We start from the raw sequence: 17,750 nt of genomic DNA on the forward strand, positions 1-17,750 counted from the left end.
TTTTTGAGACAAAATTCTAAAGAATTTGTTATCCCGAACGAGGTTAGTTGGGCTATTTTGAATATGAACAAAAGAATAATTTAAAGGCAGCCATTTTTGCATAGGGTCTATAAGACACTTTTTCATTCAAATTATCAATAACTAATAGACCTAATAGCCTAACTCAATGTTGTACCCAATTCAAATCTCCCGGGACTAAGATTCTTTGAGTATTGTATTTGCATGATAATGTAGCATTTAATTTCATATTTAAATGATATGGAAATACCTGGAACAAAACGTTTTATTCCCAAAGAGTTTGAATTGGGTACAACGTCGAGTTAGCCGATTAGGTCTATTACATGATTTCAAGCTGTAATTTGGAAGAAATGCGCACTTGTAAACTTCTTCAATTTTGTGTTGGTCTTTGAAAAAAGTTACATATGCTCATTTGCTCCACACTGCACTTGAAATAATGTGAATACCTGTACATATAACCCTTCACAGTCTTGTCAGTCTTGTAGTGTTGATTGTTGTAACTAAAAAATGATTGCCGAATGGCGAGATTTCCTTTTGGAATAGTTTCTTCTCTATACAATGAAAGAAAAAATAGAGTTGAAGCTTTCACTTGATTACACTTTTTTATAATAAGTAGAAGACAAAGATAGCACAGAAAAATGCTCTCTTTGGTGTCTTTCGAATTTATCATGATTATTGTCTGTGAAGTAAAAGCAAGATGAAGAAAGCTAAAATACTCATGGTTTTAAACTAGGAGTTAAGGGTTCATTATCTGGACGGGAGTGAAAAGAGAAACTGAGATATGATTGAGTTGAGCCAATCCCAGCTGAGAAGAATTTTGATTAAGCCTTAGCGCCTCCTCTTTCAGAGGGGATTATTTTTGGGATTAAAACTGAGTTTTCCTAGACAATGGCAACTTTTTGGCCACTTTTATTTCTGTCAAAAAACTGGATCACAACCTTTCCGGTAGCTTCACATGTACTTGAATCAGGTGTATCAATCTTTTAGCAACCAATTGGTCTGATCTTCATTTCAGCTCTTTTAACGGAATAGTAGTGTCCTTTCCAGGCTTTCCAGTTGACACCATCTGCAAATGAAGAGTGATTGCCATGGTGATAAAGACCGTTGAGATTTGAGTCGTGGCAATCCACATACCACCAAGCACCTTTAAAAAACACCGCGCAGTTTCCATACTGCGAAGAATCATTATCGCTGTTCTTGGTAGAAAAGGGAGCACCACGATGTCGAGATAACGAATCACCAGCAGTTCCTGAAAACATTTGAAATATTGTAACAGTACATGTGTAACTACGAATAACCAATCTCCTTCTCACTGCTATTAATATGAGGTATTTTCTAAACAGAATCACTTGATTCTAGAAATTCCCCATTCAACTGAAATAAGTTCCTTTTTAAGAAGTTGGACAGAAGAAGTCAGAACGAAATGGAATGCGAGAGTGGTTGAATGTAAAAGAAGTTTGAAGAGTCCGGGAGAATATATAGAATTACTGTACTTTTAACTGTTCTCTGAACCAGTACTGAAAAATCGTCATATATATTAAGATATTACTGGGAAGTTAGTCGTGTTTTAAATCAGCCAGTTCCTTGATGGTTTGACATTTCACTGTCAGTGCAGAAAGTTTAGCGCAGTAATTAAGTCGTCGTGAATTTCCTTTTTAGCCCGGATTTTTCTCAGTGTTGCTTTCAAGACTGTCTTGAATGTAACACTGGTTATTTTACACAAGCGCAAAAATGAACTAAAAAGTAGACCGTAAAAAACGGGAGAACATTAAAGAGAAGAGTGTCAATACGCATAGAATTCACTGTTCTTGTTGTCTCTCTTTTATAATAATGGAATCGATATTGCCATGTATATTGTACAATATTAATTGTGATAGACAGGTGTTTAAAATTACATACCCGAGTAAGTTCCAAGGCTCAACTGGTATTTGGCCTTCTCGCTGGTCACTGCAAACATGGCATAGGCAGCATAGGCAGTTTTGCCTTTAGTGTCTTCCAAATCAACTCGAAGCTCACTCTTCACCAGCTTGGTCAGACGATAGATCTTGTCCAGTCCCAGCCAAAACTCGCCATTCAGGTTACCAAAGCCTTGTGTGTAGTCAGACCAATCGCGGTAAAAATCAACCGACCCGTCTAGTCTCTTTTGGAACACTGTCCATCCCCCACCGGCTGTTTTCTGGTCACAAAACACATCAAACGCACCTGAACCATCAGGGTCAATTGTGTAAACACCACTGATCCTTTCTCCATATTTGTACAACTCAGCACAGTTCAGGACTGTTTGAATAATTAAGAAGGAATTGAAAGTTAAGAAAAGAAATCTCTCCACCAACGGGGTAATTGTTATTTCTTTAAGCGTTATTCTTTACAATAAAACTCGAGAATCCGAAAAAGGCCTCTTTTTTTTTAAGGATCTTTGGCAGTTAACTTAACTTTTCGATTGAGGGCCGAAAACGATTGAGAACCGAATTTTTTTCTCTCCTTCTCTTCCACAGGTTCGTGATTTCCTCAACTAGGGGCAAAATTATCGTTAATTGTTACAAATTTTTCGCGCATTGGTGTTCACTTAATGCAGTAAAGTACATTTTCGAGGGCTGATTCTTATAGGCTCAATTAACGGTCTCGTTAGCGCTTCATTGTTTCGATATCACTTTATATTTAAATGAGTTGCGTCCTCATTTTTCATAGTCTAGCGTAAAAGTACAAGTTGCTACAATACCGAGTAGCTGTCGAAAGATTGGCAACAGTATTTCCCGACTTACAAGACTTGGGTGGACGGAGAACGGAAGGAGCACTAACTCAAAGCAAAACACAGTGGTAAAAAACGACATCTCGCCAACTGATTGAAGTTCAGCCCACGACCAACTTAATCGCAGAGTTAGTAATGATGCGATTGATCAAGCAGCGTAATAATAATAAATAATAATAATAATTTTATTGCTTCTATAGCGCATGATACATGAGAAATTGCTCTCGTGCGCTTTACAATGACAAAAACTAGAATTCTACTATTTACAATCAAATCAGTTACATGAAAAATGGAAAAATCTAAAGCTAATTAATATCCCAACTATAAAATTGCATAATATCAACTATAAATTCATACTTGATCAAATATTCTGTAAATTATAAGCTTTCCGAAATAAATGAGTCTTAAGGGCTTTCTTGAATGTTTGTACGTTTTGAGAATGGCGGACTGCACGTGGTAATTTGTTCCATAAAGCTGGTGCAGCCGCTACAAAGCTACGATCACCTAATGTCTTTAGAGTTTTTACTCGAGGAGGCTGAAGAAGAAGCTCATTAGTAGATCTAAGATTATATGTACACTGAGTCCTAAGGGTGATCAATTCAATTAAATACGCTGGTGCATCTTAAACTGAATGCGAAATTTAATGGGTAACCAATGTAACATTTTAAGGGAGGGGGAAATGTGATCGAAACGCCCTACGTTACAAATAAGTCTTGCTGCTGAATTTTGTACCCGTTGGAGTTTGTAAAGTTCGGTGGCTGGTAGACCATATAGTATACTGTTACAATAGTCCAAGCGACTCGTGACAAGGGCATTGACCAGGATCTGCGTGGTTTCACGACTGAGGAATTTCCTAATTTTTCTTATGTTATACATGTGAAAGAAGGCAGATTTGCATAGGCGATTGATGTGGCTGTTTAGTTTGAGCTGATTATCGAGCCAGCATCCGAGGTTCTTGACTTCAGAAGACGAGGAGACTTCCACCGTTCCCACATTGATCGAATCAATGTTGACTTTCGCCAGTTGCTGCCTAGTCCCAATAACTAAAAATTCCGTTTTGTCATCATTTATCTTCAAACGATCAGCCAGCATCCACTTCCTTATGTCGTTGATACACGCTTCCATGGCTACCACTGCGTTGGCAGCATGTTCGGGAGCGTAGTAAAGCCGTTAATTAACATTGCGCGAAAATTTTCGAGTTTATATATGCAAATAGTTTCTTAGTTTGTGTTGTTGAGATGCGACTGAAAAACTCTTACTGACGTTTAAAAAAAAAAAAAAACCTTTAACATCAGAGAATGATTAATGTTAAGGACGGTGCCTACTAATTAAAGATATTTTTGCCCCGGTTTATGACTATTCAGGAATTGAAATCGAAAAAGAAAATTGGGGGTAACCACGCATTTTTCAAAGATACTTCAAGAACAATATTTGTAAAATGCTTTAAAATACAGAGCCATGTATGGCATTCTTTCTCAAATTGAAGCTTAATTATCTCTGAAAAATGCATGGTTGTCCCAAATTTTCTTTTTGGATACCAATAGTACTTACTAAGATCTACTTTCTCTGCATAATTTTAAACCGCGCAAAAATATCCCTGTATTAGTGAGCATCACCGATAGGATATCTAAGTATCTTGAGATGCGCAGAAGGAATGCGCAGTAACAATAGTAGGCACCGTCCTTAAATTTCCACAACATTTTTCACTATTTTCTGGTGAAATACAAAAATACCTCAGGAAGACCCATTCTTGGCCGAAGTGTTTCAAAAGAGACCTTTTTGTAATTCATTCAGGTCAACACTGTGTTCTTGAAGTGCGGGTTATTGGCGAAAGGCTGTAGCGATGCTCGCAGTTATCACTGCTCGATAATACGCCTTAGTTGACCGAATAACTCCCGAATCCATTAGCCTCCATTGGCTGTGTCTTCGATGTAGTATTTGGCGATAGACAAACTAAATTGATAGCTTTTAAATTCAAAATGATTGGCTGGGCTGCGCAGTTGTCGATTTTGATGGCAACTTTTCTACCTTCACGCTCAAATTTCCGATATTGTTCTCGGACCCATTTCTCAAACAATCCACTATTCATCCAACTCTTTTTTTGCGCCCTATAGCGACATGGAAAAATATCTGGGTTTGACAGACTTGCCAATAAAAAACATGGGCAGTTTTTTACCTTCGGCATTTCCGGCTGCCAGGTCTGTCAAACGCACTATAGACCCTATAGCCACGAGAAATCAAGTTTTTCATTTCACTATATATTTCCCTACAAGTTTTGCTACAATTACAATTTTTTGGTTCTATGTAATTTGCTGTCTTTTGTCGTCGCTTAACGGTTGTACCTTGTAGTTCATCGCGTTTGTGAGATATTTGTAAATTTGCCTAAATTCCGCATGCAGTAATTAGTCGGTATTTGCTTCGTTTTCGAGTCTATTCAATGTACTTGAGTTTTGTTACCTAATAATATGTGATTCCCTTTGTTCAGTTTTTCGTCGCTTCATTAGGCATCAGTGTTTCGTACAAAAGTATTGTATTTCCTTTTGTACGTACCAGGAGTTGCCGTACAGATCTTGTAAGCAGTTTATTTCAATTGCGTTTTTTTGGCGTTTAGTTTTGAGTATCTTTCTTTTTTTTTTTTTTTAAATTAAATTTATTATTATTTTTTTCTATATTTTCTTTCTGTAGTGAATCTTTAAATTAAGTGCGAATTTCAAGCTGTGCAGGAGTTTAATTACACGCACCTTGTTGTGCTTGCCACCCACGTACTTTTCTGACTGCAACTGCAAGGATTTATCATGCAAAGCTTTGTAAAATAACCCGAATTCATGGGCATGGTAAAGGTTTCGCAGCGCGTAGTTCCAAAGAGTTGTTGGAAAAGTGGTTTCCTCCCGGGAGGCGGTCATTCCGGATGTGGGAGATTTCGCTTCTCCGCAAACAAGTTTAAAAACAATGCCGTGTCTATTTTTACCCCTGTCAAAGCAGCCATTAGATGCATTCAAATTGTCTATACCGAGTTCTTCTGCATATTTAACTGTCTTTTCTTTGGGTATTGGGCTACTCATGGGCAGCCTTCCTCTCGCATTTGAATAAACCACTTATATATATGGTTTTGTCCAGGTTGTCGTGATTCCTGGTTCTGAGCTTCCAATTTCTTCTATGATCTTATCTTTTTTTTTAGCCAGGTGGAAAGAGTGTTTTGCGGAATACTATAATAGGAAGCAACACCCCTTTTATCTATTCCATCTTCAACCTTTTTCAATGCCTCATATTTGCTTGAGAAGGATTGACAAGAAACCTTTCGTTTAGACATAACTAGAGATCTCAGCCATTTGACGCTTCTGAATCAACCGAGGTGATCTCAAGACTGGTTTTGACAGCTATAGATTTACATCAGTTTATTTATAGAATCACATTTCAAATCAAGCTTGTCATACACACAGTTTCAACGAAGGAAAATGGATTCTGTGTGCACCGATTCGTTTGAAATCGAGGATATAATGATTATAAAGAATCCCTGGGTACCTAAAATCAACGAGAAACTTGAAACCCGAACTGAACCTGAAAACATCGCGGACAAATATGCAGTTTGCGTGCTAAAAGGTTACAACGAAATTTTTAACCCTACAACACTCTGTAACATCACCGGTACTCAATTTTTTCAGAATGAATTTCCATGCACAACAAAATTTTAATTAATCCGGACTTTGACTTTTATTCTATTAAAGGTGGCAAAGTTGTTTGGCATTTAAAGGAAGGAAAGTCTGGTCGCTTCGGGAAGACAGCCGATAAAACAATTCATGCGCTGCAATAGTGAAAGGCAAACCCGTCAACCTTGGTGATGAAGACGGCATGCAAAAAAAAAAAAAAAAAAAAAATCTCGAATTTCTACAGACGTGAAGTTCCCCTAGAAAATCCGAACAAGTAAATATTTTGTATACACGGTTTGGGCGGTCAGTGTTCATGATTAAAATCTTAAGAAAGTGTTGGATCTTACTAAAAAAGTATAAAAACTAAATTTTCCGGCAACGTTATGTTTGTCTTTATCAGAGTAAAACGACGAGATGAATAATTAAAAGAGGTTTTTATGTACTAAATAATATGAGCGACCGTATTGTATCGGATATACAATGCCGAGCCGAAGGCGAGACATTCTATATCCGATACAATACTGGTGCGAATATTGTATTGTGCTTATGAAATGTCAACATTTAAATGTTAATCTACACTAGGTAATTTTGGTGATTCAAGACATTTTAACCGTGAAAATTGAAAGAAAGATTTCTGTAAATAAAAGAAAGCTGTATCAGAATTACAGATATTGATTAATAAAACATTTCTTTTGTTTTCCCATCATGAATTATTAATGAGTTTTATAAGGCATGTTTTGATCCCTATGGGCACAATAAAAGGCGCGCAAATAGGCCTTAGGGAGAGGCTGTTGCCAAGGTTGCCCAGTCAGATCCAACACTTTTTTTAAGATTTAGGGTTAGGGCTTGTTGTATACGGCAGCTACAAACAAGGCTATGTTAATTCCCTGTAACAGGCATAATAATCAACAATGATTAAAGCATCTAAAATGTGAATTGAAAGAGCTAAAGGATATTCTAACCCCGATTAGATGTTGTGCTGACGAAGCCACGAAAAGTGTATTTTGTACCTTACATTGTGTTTATTGACTGGGGCCCTTACTGTATATTTTCGAAATTACTTGTTTTAACTGCATCTGGTGGACTTTAAATTACGTACCTCTGCAAGTTTTTCCGTCCCCAGCGTATCCGGGCTTGCAAGAGCAACGGTAGGAACCAATAGTGTTGTTGCATATGGCATTTACATGACATACAGGTAAGGAAGCAGTGCATTCATCAACATCTACGTTACAACAGAAGGAACAGGAAAACGTGACAGAATAGAAAATGGTGGAGAAGGAGACAGCTAAACTTTTAAGAGGCTGCACAAGAAAAAGGAATATGGATGAGCTCAATAGAAGAGTTAAAAAGGTGAGGGAGATAAGGATGAAGAAAGATGAGGGGAACCTGGAATTCTAATAAGGAATTGGATGAGGATTAGCATGTAGATCTTAGGTGAAAATGAAGGTGGAGCTCAAGATGGAGATGAACCCTGACGTGGGAATAAAGATGAAGAAGGAGACAGAGATCAAGATGAAAGAAGTTTGAAGTTATTCTTACCTTCGGTTTTCATATCGCAAAATGCAAGTACTGGAATCCCTGGTATTATTGAAGACATCCAGTATTTGCCGTTGGGTGATCTTCCTTCACTCATCTTAATTTCCTTGCAGGATTCGGCTGCTAGTTCAGAGATGGAGCCTAGTGGAGCTGAAATTGAGAAACTAGTATTAATATCTTTGTTATAGCAGTCTTTTCCATGAAACAAACCTGGTTAAATTCCACTTACCTCTATTCATGTATTTTCTGAAATAATATCTGTCTGCATTAGGAATAAATCCTCAGGTCTGGCCTCCTTGGTGCGATCACTGAATTCGCAGATGTGAAGAGAGATCACAAAGTTGAAGCTTTGGCAACGATCATCTTTGAGGCAGGCCGAAAGGCAATGAAGTCCGATATTGCCCACCATTGTGTGATAGACGTGTCCTTGCAACATCCATCCAAAGATGGAAACCTCTGATTCAAATGCAGGACATTGTTGAGGCATAGTTTTACCGACAATTTGACAAATAGTAGCAACAAAAAACAAGAGCGTTTTCATTTCCTTTGCGAGAACAGCTGTAAAGCGTTTCCCAGACAACTAAACCGAGAATTAAAATGCAAACCTATAAATTAGATCTTTTCTTAAATAAAATAATTACGATAGTACTCGCACTCTCGTTGGTCAATAGCTGTGTTTAGATGAGAGTATGTAAACACGGCTGTGACATCACACGAATTTTGATTGGCTATGTGTTGGAAATATGAGCGATTTGATTGGCTGGTAGGAAATATGAGCTTGTATCAAGAAAATCTAGATCTGTTTCAATCAAGAAGTAAAATGAAAAAAAAAACTGCATTTTTCCTTCATTTGTCGAATTATTTTTGAGAAGATAGAGGTCTATTTCTGTGTTTACATCTAAACGCTAAGGGGAGATGGGAGAATTCTCAACAGTTATGTAAATCCTCGACTGCGTCTCGGCTTTGCATAACCGCCTCGAATTCTTCCAACTTCCCCGAGCGTTTAGATGGGGCTATGTAAACACGGAAAAAGTCCTCTATTGCTTAACTAATGATTAGTATTTCTCAACATGCATTACTGGTTTTCGTGCGCAAGTATCATTCCGTAACTGTTTCCTTTATGGATAACATTATCCGGTATTTTTCATTCCCGCATTTAAAAAGAACTCGATAGTAACCTTAAAAAGGTATCATTGCTTTTCGACTCGTATTCCATGACTGCACAGCCAGAGAAGATATTGAATTGCAATACACAAAGAATTAGTTCTTAAAGATAGGATAGGGAATCTCTTGAATAGTTCTCATTTGCAACTTTAGGTCGAAGATCAGTTGTGTCCATTATTTGAAATAGGATATGAACTGTTTGATAAACGGCCCAGAGTGTTTTATCGGGCTTTTAACCTTGAGGCGAAGCCAAGTGATTTTAGATCCGATAAAACACGACCTGCGAGTTTATTGAACGGCTTCAAATCATTCCACAAATAGCGTGGCTCTCGTTGTTCAAGTCGTGAGAGGAGAACATTAGCCTACAAGAAAAACAAGCTAATCCTCGTTGGTATCCTTTATATATAGAGAATTCTAATGAGGATATGTTTATCACTTTTTACAGTGCGACGCACCTTACCCTAGCCACCTAACAATCTTGAGTACAAATCGTCCTCCAATCAGGATGTGTGAATTTGATTGACAGTCACGCCTTCTTGCAAAGTTTGCACACTTGAATGGATTGTTGGGTTGACGTATTTACACGTAATTGTCAAATGTGAGAGTCTGTTGGGTGGCCACGGTAAGGCGCGTTGCACTGTAAAGTTTGACGACGTGGCGTTTTTTTCGTTGACCTTATTGGCTCTTTCTTTTGAAGTTAACCTTACTTATTTTTGGTGGAAACTCTAGCCGGTCGATTTAAACCGGAAGATAATATCCAGCTAATATTTTATGCATATTCTGTAGACCAGGCACGTACGAGAATTTATTTCCCAAATTCAACTTATGCAGTGGCCCAAAATTGATTCGTAAAGGCATTCATATGTATACATAAAAAAGCATTAAAATGCTAGGCAGGTACATCATGTCGATCGCATAAAAGTATTTACAACGCTTAGATGCTGTCTCGCTGATATTGGGATGCCGCTCTGTCCTCACAAACAGAGGCAGTCAAGACGTTTAACTTTCTCTAGTTTACAATTTTGAAAGGCTCTGGTGACCAATAACAGAATGAATAATAAATGATTAACAAACTGATCTATTATACTTCGATCATAGAATGGGATTTAATACTTGAAATATTAGTCCGAAAAACCGGCGACCGGGCATATCCAGAAATAAGCGCTTGCAGTTATATGGCATTCGCAACAACAGCCTTTAGTAAAGTCTCTTTTTTTTAATGATCATATTGATGTAGACAAATCTTTTAGAATTTTAAAAAGGGACCAAAAGAGTGTGACGGAGCCAGTTTAACAATTTGTTCAAAGTCCTTTCCCCACATTTGGAAATGCCACAGTTCAAATCATGTTTTAATATCCGCCAGTTTGTTTCCCCTCACAGATATTAATATAAAGACACTTATAAAAATAATTTAAGTATTTACAACCTATATGTGGGTCCATCGCCGGGGTTTGAGCGTTATTGATGCCGGAGAAGTTTGATTTTTTTCGGCGAGATCTGAGGTAAGTTAAGGATTTAATTAAGGGTTCATTATCTGGACGGGAGTGAAAAGAGAAACTGAGATGATGATTGAGTTGAGCCAATCCCAGCTAAGAAGAATTTTGATTAAGCCTTAGCGGCTTCTTTTTCAGAGGGGATTATTTTCGGGATTAAAACTGAGATATCCTAAACAATGGCAACTTTTTGGTCACTTTTATTTCTGTCAAAAAAACTGGATCACAAACTTTCCGGTGGCTTCCCATGTATTTGAATCAGAGACTGGTGTATCAATCTTTTAACAACCAATTGGTCTGATCTTCATTTCAGCTTTTCTAACGGAATAGTGATATCCTTTCCAGGCGTACCAGTTGACTCCATGACCAAATGAAGAGTGACTGCCATGGTGATAAAGACCGTTGAGATTTGAGCGGTGGCAATCCATATACCACCAAGCACCTTTATAAGACACCGCACAGTTTCCATACGAAGAATCGTTATCGCTGTCCTTGGTAGAAAAGGGAGCACCACCGTGGTAACATAAGGAATCACCAGCAGTTCCTGAAAACATTTGGAGTATTGTAACAGTACATGTAACTACGGATAACCAATCTCCTTCTCACAGCTCTTAATAGGAGGTATTTTCTACACAGAATCACTTGATTCTAGAAATTCCCCCTTAAACTTAAATAAGTTCCTTTTTAAGAAGTTGAACTCAAGAAGTCAGAACGAAATGGAATGCGAGAGTGGTTGAATGTAACAGAGGTTTGAAGAGTCCGAGAGAATATACAGAATTGCTGTACTTTTAACTGTTCTCTGTACCAGTACTGAAAAATCGTCATATATATTACGATATTACTGGTAAGTCGTGTTCTAAATCGGCCAGTTCCTTGATGGTTTGACATTTCACTGTCAGAGCAGAAAGTTTAGCGCAGTAATTAAGTCGTCGTGAATTTCCTTTTTAGCCCGGATTTTTCTCAGTGTTGCTTTCAAGACTGCCTTGAATGTAACACTGGTTATTTTACACAAGCGCAAAAATGAACTAAAAAGTAGACCGTAAAAACGGGAGAACATTAAAGAGAGGAGTGTCAATAAGCATAGAATTCACTGCTCTTGTTGTCTCTCTTTATAATAATGGAATCGATATTGCCATGTATATTGTACAATATTAATTGTGATAGACAGGTGTTTAAAATTACAAACCCCAGTAAGTTCCAAGGCTCAACTGGTATTTGGCCTTCTCGCTGGTCACTGCAAACTTGTCATAGGCAGCATAGGCAGTTTTGCCTTTAGTGTCTTCCAAATCAACTCGAAGCTCACTCTTCACCAGCTTGGTCAGACGATAGATCTTGTCCAGTCCCAGCCAAAACTCGCCATTCAGGTTACCAAAGCCTTGTGTGTAGTCAGACCAATCGCGGTAAAAATCAACCGACCCGTCCAGTCTCTTTTGGAACACTGTCCATCCACCACCGGCTGTTTTCTCGTCACAAAAGACATCAAACGCACCTGAACCATCAGGGTAGATTGTGTAAACATCACTGATCCTTTCTCCATATTTGTACAACTCAGCACAGTTCTTCGGGACTGTTTGAATAATTAAGAAGGAATTGAAAGTTAAGAAAAGAAATCTCTCCACCAACGTGGTAATTGTTATTTCTTTAAGCGTTATTGTTTACAATAAAACTCGAACAGGATTTTTGGCAGTTAACTTAACTTATCGATTGAGGGCTGAAAACGATTGAGAACCAAATTGTTTTCTCTCCTCCTCTTCCGCAGGTTCGTGATTTCCTCAACTAGAGGCAAAATCATCGTCAATTGTTACAATTCTTTCGCGCATTGGTGTTTACGTAATGCAGTAAAGCACATTTTCGAGGACAGCTGATTCTTATAGCCTCACCTAACCGTCTTGTTAGCGCCTCATTGTCATTGCCTCACTTTGTATTCGAATGAGTTGCTTCTTCATTTTTGAATTTGAATGAGTTCCTTCTTCATTTTGATGTTTCTAGCGTAAAAGTACAAGTTGTTACAATACCGAGTAGCTGTCGAAAGATTGGCAACAGTATTTCCTGACTTACAAGACTTTGGTGGACGGAGAACGGAAAGAGGACAAACTAAAAGCAAATACAGTGGTAAAAAACGACATCTCGACAATTGATTGAAGTTCGACCCACGACCAACTTAATCGCAGAGTTAGTAATGATGTGATTGATCGAGCAGCGTCATGCATGAGTAATAGTAAAGCAGTTAATTAACATTGCGCGAAAAATATAGAGTTTATATATGCAAATAGTTTCTTAGTTTGTGTTGTTGAGATGCGACTGATAGATAGATACAGTTTCAACAAGGGGAAATGGATTCTGTGTGCACCGATTCGTTTGAAATCGAGTCTTGCATTAAAGGATATCATAATTATAAAGAATCCCTGGGTACCTAAAATCAACGAGAAACTTGAAACCCGAACTGAACCTGAAAACATCGCGGACAAATATGCAGTTTGCGTGCTAAAAGGTTACAACAAAATTTTTAACCCTACAACACTCTGTAACATCACCGGTGCTCAATTTTTCAGAATGAATTTCCATGCGCAACAAAATATTAATTAATCGGGACTTGACTTTTATTCTCCTAAAGGTGGCACAGTTGTTTGGCATTTAAAGGAAGGAAAGTCTGGTCGCTTCCAACCTCGTTCCCAGGGTCTCTCATCTTAACGCGAGGTTGGGTCGCTTCGGGAAGACAGCCGATAACACAATTCATGCGCTGTAATAGTGAAAGGCAAACCCGTCAACCTTGGTGATGAAGACGGCATGCAAAAAAAAAAAAAAAAAAAAAAAATCTAGAATTTCTGCAGATGTGAAGTTCCCCTAGAAAATCCAAACAAGTAAATATTTTTTATACACTGTTTGGGCGGTCAGTGTTCATGATTAAAATCTTAAGAAAGTGTTGGATCTTACTAAAAAAGTATAAAAACTAAATTTTCCGGCAACGTTATGTTTGTCTTCATGAGAGTAAAATGATGAGCGAGCTTTTTATGTACTAAATAATATAAGCGACCGTATTGTATCGGATATACAATAGGGACTTAAAGATACGCCGACTACGGACTACGGACGGGAGGTGTTTGGGACTGGGACGAGACACTGGGTTTTCCCTTGAGCCACCGTGGCGAGTAGTCATGCAAGTTTGCGTAGTCAACAAAGGCGACGACGGTGGGAAACAAAAGGTAGATCAAAAACCAAATTATTGTATCAAAATAAAGATAATTATAGTTTTCATTTCATTTTTTAATCAATAAGCATTTGTATTAGTATGATTTTCGTTTCGAGCAACGTTTTCGGCAGGATAATCTCGAAGAGTTTTGGCAGTCTCGATTTTGAATGAAAGAGTGTCAAAGGGCAAATGGTGGAAACCATTACATTTTCGCTTAATTCTGTCAAGTGAATAGATTCAGTAGTGTCACTTTATTTACTACCTCAGTAATTTAGCCAGTACGCATTCAGGGATTGCTCTCGGTCTCGACATTCGGTTTGAGGAAATATTTTGCTTAGATTTTGATGATCCCCTGAACTCCTCTCGCTCGATCAGCCGGTGGAAATTGCGTGCTTTTAAGCAAACTCTTCCTGCTTTACTAATCATGTAATAGGCTGTTCTTGTGAAGCCAAAAGTCGAATAATTTATTTCGGATTTCCTCAGCTCAATTTTGCTTGTAAGGGCTAGCACTGCTGCTTTGACCGTAGCACGTAGTCTGTTTAGTTAAGTTGTCGGCCAACTTAACTTCGTATTTTCACGCCATCAGCCCCGTACTCGATCCAGTGCTCTAGACTTGGGGAACAAGCGTCCAACGGTAGTCCGTAGTCTGTAGTCGGAGTATCTTAAAGTCCCTAATGCCGAGCCGAAGGCGAGACATTCTATATCCGATAAAATACTGGCGCGAATATTGTATTGTGCTTATGAAATGTCAGCATTTAAGTGTTAATCTACACTAGGTAATTTTGGTGATTCAAGACATTTTAACCGTGAAAATTGAAAGAAAGCTTTATGTAAATGAAGAGAAAGCTGTATCAGAGATACAGATATTGATTAATAAAACATTTATTTTGTTTTCCCATCATGAATTATTAATGAGTATTATAAGGCCTGTTTTGATCCCTATGGGCACAATAAAAGGCGCGCAAATAGGCCTTAGGGAGAGGCTGTTGCCAAGGTTGCCCAGTCAGATCCAACACTTTTTTTAAGATTTAGGGTTAGGGCTTGTTGTATACGGCAGCTACAAACAACTTACAAGGCTATGTTAATTCCCTGTAACAGGCATAATAATCAACAATGATTAAAGCATCTAAAATGTGAATTGAAAGAGCTAAAGAATATTCTAACCCCGATTAGATGTTGTGCTGACGAAGCCACGAAAAGTGTATTTTGTACCTTACATTGTGTTTATTGACTGGGGCCCTTACTGTATATTTTCGAAATTACTTGTTTTAACTGCATCTGGTGGACTTTAAATTACGTACCTCTGCAAGTTTTTCCGTCCCCAGCGTATCCGGGCTTGCAAGAGCAACGGTAGGAACCAATAGTGTTGTTGCATATGGCATTTACATGACATACAGGTAAGGAAGCAGTGCATTCATCAACATCTACGTTACAACAGAAAGGAACAGGAAAACGTGACAGAATAGAAAATGGTGGAGAAGGAGACAGCTAAACTTTTAAGAGGCTGCACAAGAAAAAGGAATATGGATGAGCTCAATAGAAGAGTTAAAAAGGTGAGGGAGATAAGGATGAAGAAAGATGAGGGGAACCTGGAATTCTAATAAGGAATTGGATGAGGATTAGCATGTAGATCTTAGGTGAAAATGAAGGTGGAGCTCAAGATGGAGATGAACCCTGACGTGGGGATAAAGATGAAGAAGGAGACAGAGATCAAGATGAAAGAAGTTTGAAGTTATTCTTACCTTCGGTTTTCATATCACAAAATGCAAGAACTGGAATCCCCGGTATTATTGAAGACATCCAGTATTTGCCGTTGGGTGATCTTCCTTCACTCATCTTAATTTCCTTGCAGGATTCGGCTGCTAGTTCAGAGATGGAACCTAGTGGAGCTGAAATTGAGAAACTAGTATTAATATCTTTGTTATAGCAGTCTTTTCCATGAAACAAACCTGGTTAAATTCCACTTACCTCTATTCATGTATTTTCTGAAATAATATCTGTCTGCATTAGGAATAAAATCCTCAGGTCTGGCTTCCTTGGTGCGATCACTGAATTCGCAGATATGGAGAGAGATCACGAAGTTGAAGCTTTGGCAACGATCATCTTTGAGGCAGGCTGAAAGGCAATAAAGTCCGATATTGGCCACCATTGTTTGAGAGACGTGTCCTTGCAACATCCATCCCACAATGGACACCTCCAATTCAAATGCAGGACATTGTTGAGACATAGTTTTACCGACAATTTAACAAATAGCAACAAAAATCAAGCGCGTTTTCATTTCCTTTGCCATAAGAGCTGTAAAGCGTTTCCCAGACAAATAAAACGAGAATTATAATGCAGACCTATAAACTAGATCTTTTTTTTTTATAAAATAATTACTTTAGTACGCGCACTCTCGTTGGTCAATAACTGTGTTTAGATCAGAGTATGTAAACACGGCTGTGACATCACACGAATTTTGATTGGTTATGTGTTGTCAGACGCGCGATTTGATTGGCTGGTAGGAAATATGAGCGTGTATCAAGAAAATCTAGCTCTGTTTCAATCAAGAAGTAAAATGAAAAAACAGCAATTTCCTTCATTGGTCGAATCATTTTTGAGAAATATTTTATAAAAGCAATAGAGGACTTTTTCCGTGTTTACATCTAAACGCTCGGGAGAGGGGAGAATTCTCAACGGTTATGCAAATCCTCGACTGCGTCTCGGCTTTGCATAACTGTCTCGAATTCTCCCAACTTCCCCGAACGTTTAGATGAGGCTATGCAAACATGGAAAAGTCCTGTATTGCTTAACTAATGATTGGTAGTTCTTAAATATGCATTGCTGGTTTTAGTGCGCTAGTATCATTCTATAACTGTTTCCTTTATGGATAACATTATCCGGTATTTTTCATTCCCGCATTTGAAAAGAACTCGATAATAACCGTGAAAAAGTATTATTTATCATTGCTTTTCGACTCGTCTTCCATGACTGCACAGCGCGTTGTGATTTCAGTGTCAATTTAGCCGTTCTTCTTGGACCTACTGCTGGTTACCGTTAGCGAGATCAACGGATTATTGTGGTCATTTGGTAACTTCAACCCTTTCTCTGTGTAAGCTTTGGGGTCTACCCGGGTCTACCCCTGCTGGTTTTTGTCGTTACAAGGCGTTGAAAGTGTTTTGGTATGAAGAGATCATCACAGCCAAGTGGCACTACTCCAGGGAAGCGAACTGAGAAAGTAAACCGAACTGGGAGCCGGCGCGAAGAGAATAACGCCAAATCCAGGAAAAGTTTGTTCAATTTTAAACCAGAAAAGGTAAAGAAGTTTGAATTTTATGATATATTTGGGAAATGTAACCTTGTTTGTGATGATCTTTGTTATTCGAATGCATTAAGCTATTTGTATATGCAAATCTTCAGAAATCTTCAAATCCTTTATGGGAGAAATTATGATGAGTACTCCATCTACCAAAAACGATTTGTTGTTGCTTGCATGGAAACAATCTTTTATATTCTATTATTGATGACTATAATAGTGTTATTAATTCCTAAGGTTTTATGATTATATTTAATGACTACTATTTTAGTTTATGAAGTAATCAGCTTACTTTTTTTCTAAACAGCTATTTTGTCAATCCTTTCATATTCCTTTTACTTGTATTTCACCTACTCGGTTAGTTCTACGAACTATTTAAGTTTCCCAAATTCTACACAATCGACATAATATCTGAAACAGTTTCCTTTCTTTTTCCCCATTAATTTTGTTTTTTTATAATTACAAGCATTGAAATTTCAAAATTGACTCGACTTGACTGGAGCTGGTGTGTATTCACATATATAAAATTATAATGTTATCTAGCAAGCAGAGAAAAGGCGACTGGCAGGTAATATCTAAGAACTGGCAGCTAGCAGGTTTCCAAGGTGAGGTGTTGTGTTTAGGTTTTCCTTTAATTTTTTGTTGATAAGCCTTTATT

The 17,750-nt window shown here is 38.0% G+C and overlaps 2 protein-coding genes across 2 annotated transcripts; both read right to left on the reverse strand.

Moving 5' to 3' along the window:
- Window positions 1-1,001: 1,001 nt before the first annotated feature.
- LOC138039749 (microfibril-associated glycoprotein 4-like) lies at window positions 1,002-16,024 on the reverse strand. The gene is made up of 6 exons (XM_068885599.1): window positions 15,766-16,024; window positions 15,540-15,686; window positions 15,099-15,221; window positions 7,514-7,636; window positions 1,918-2,295; window positions 1,002-1,267 (listed from the first exon to the last, which is right to left on the reverse strand). Exons 1-6 carry the CDS (start codon window positions 16,022-16,024, stop codon window positions 1,002-1,004), a joined length of 1,296 nt encoding a protein of 431 aa, XP_068741700.1.
- Window positions 10,889-15,075, reverse strand: LOC138041692 (ryncolin-1-like). Its single transcript, XM_068887436.1, has 3 exons — window positions 15,061-15,075; window positions 11,794-12,166; window positions 10,889-11,151 (listed from the first exon to the last, which is right to left on the reverse strand). The coding sequence occupies exons 1-3, from the start codon at window positions 15,073-15,075 to the stop codon at window positions 10,889-10,891; spliced, it is 651 nt and encodes a 216-aa protein (XP_068743537.1).
- Window positions 16,025-17,750: the final 1,726 nt, after the last annotated feature.

The sequence above is a fragment of the Montipora capricornis genome, chromosome 3, assembly GCF_036669925.1.
Source record: "Montipora capricornis isolate CH-2021 chromosome 3, ASM3666992v2, whole genome shotgun sequence".
NCBI classification, from domain to species: Eukaryota; Metazoa; Cnidaria; class Anthozoa; order Scleractinia; family Acroporidae; genus Montipora; species Montipora capricornis.

Bases quoted from the DNA above. Each gene is read 5' to 3' on its own strand.
- LOC138041692 (XM_068887436.1), bottom strand. The intron at 11,152-11,793 runs GTTTGTAATTTT...AAATGTTTTCAG, and splicing joins GAGCCTTGGAACTTACTGGG to GAACTGCTGGTGATTCCTTA.
- LOC138039749 (XM_068885599.1), bottom strand. From the start codon at position 16,024: ATGTCTCAACAATGTCCTGCATTTGAATTGGAGGTGTCCATTGTGGGA. The intron at 15,687-15,765 runs GTAAGTGGAATT...TCTCAATTTCAG, and splicing joins CAGAAAATACATGAATAGAG to CTCCACTAGGTTCCATCTCT. The intron at 7,637-15,098 runs GTACGTAATTTA...GTTGTAACGTAG, and splicing joins GGACGGAAAAACTTGCAGAG to ATGTTGATGAATGCACTGCT.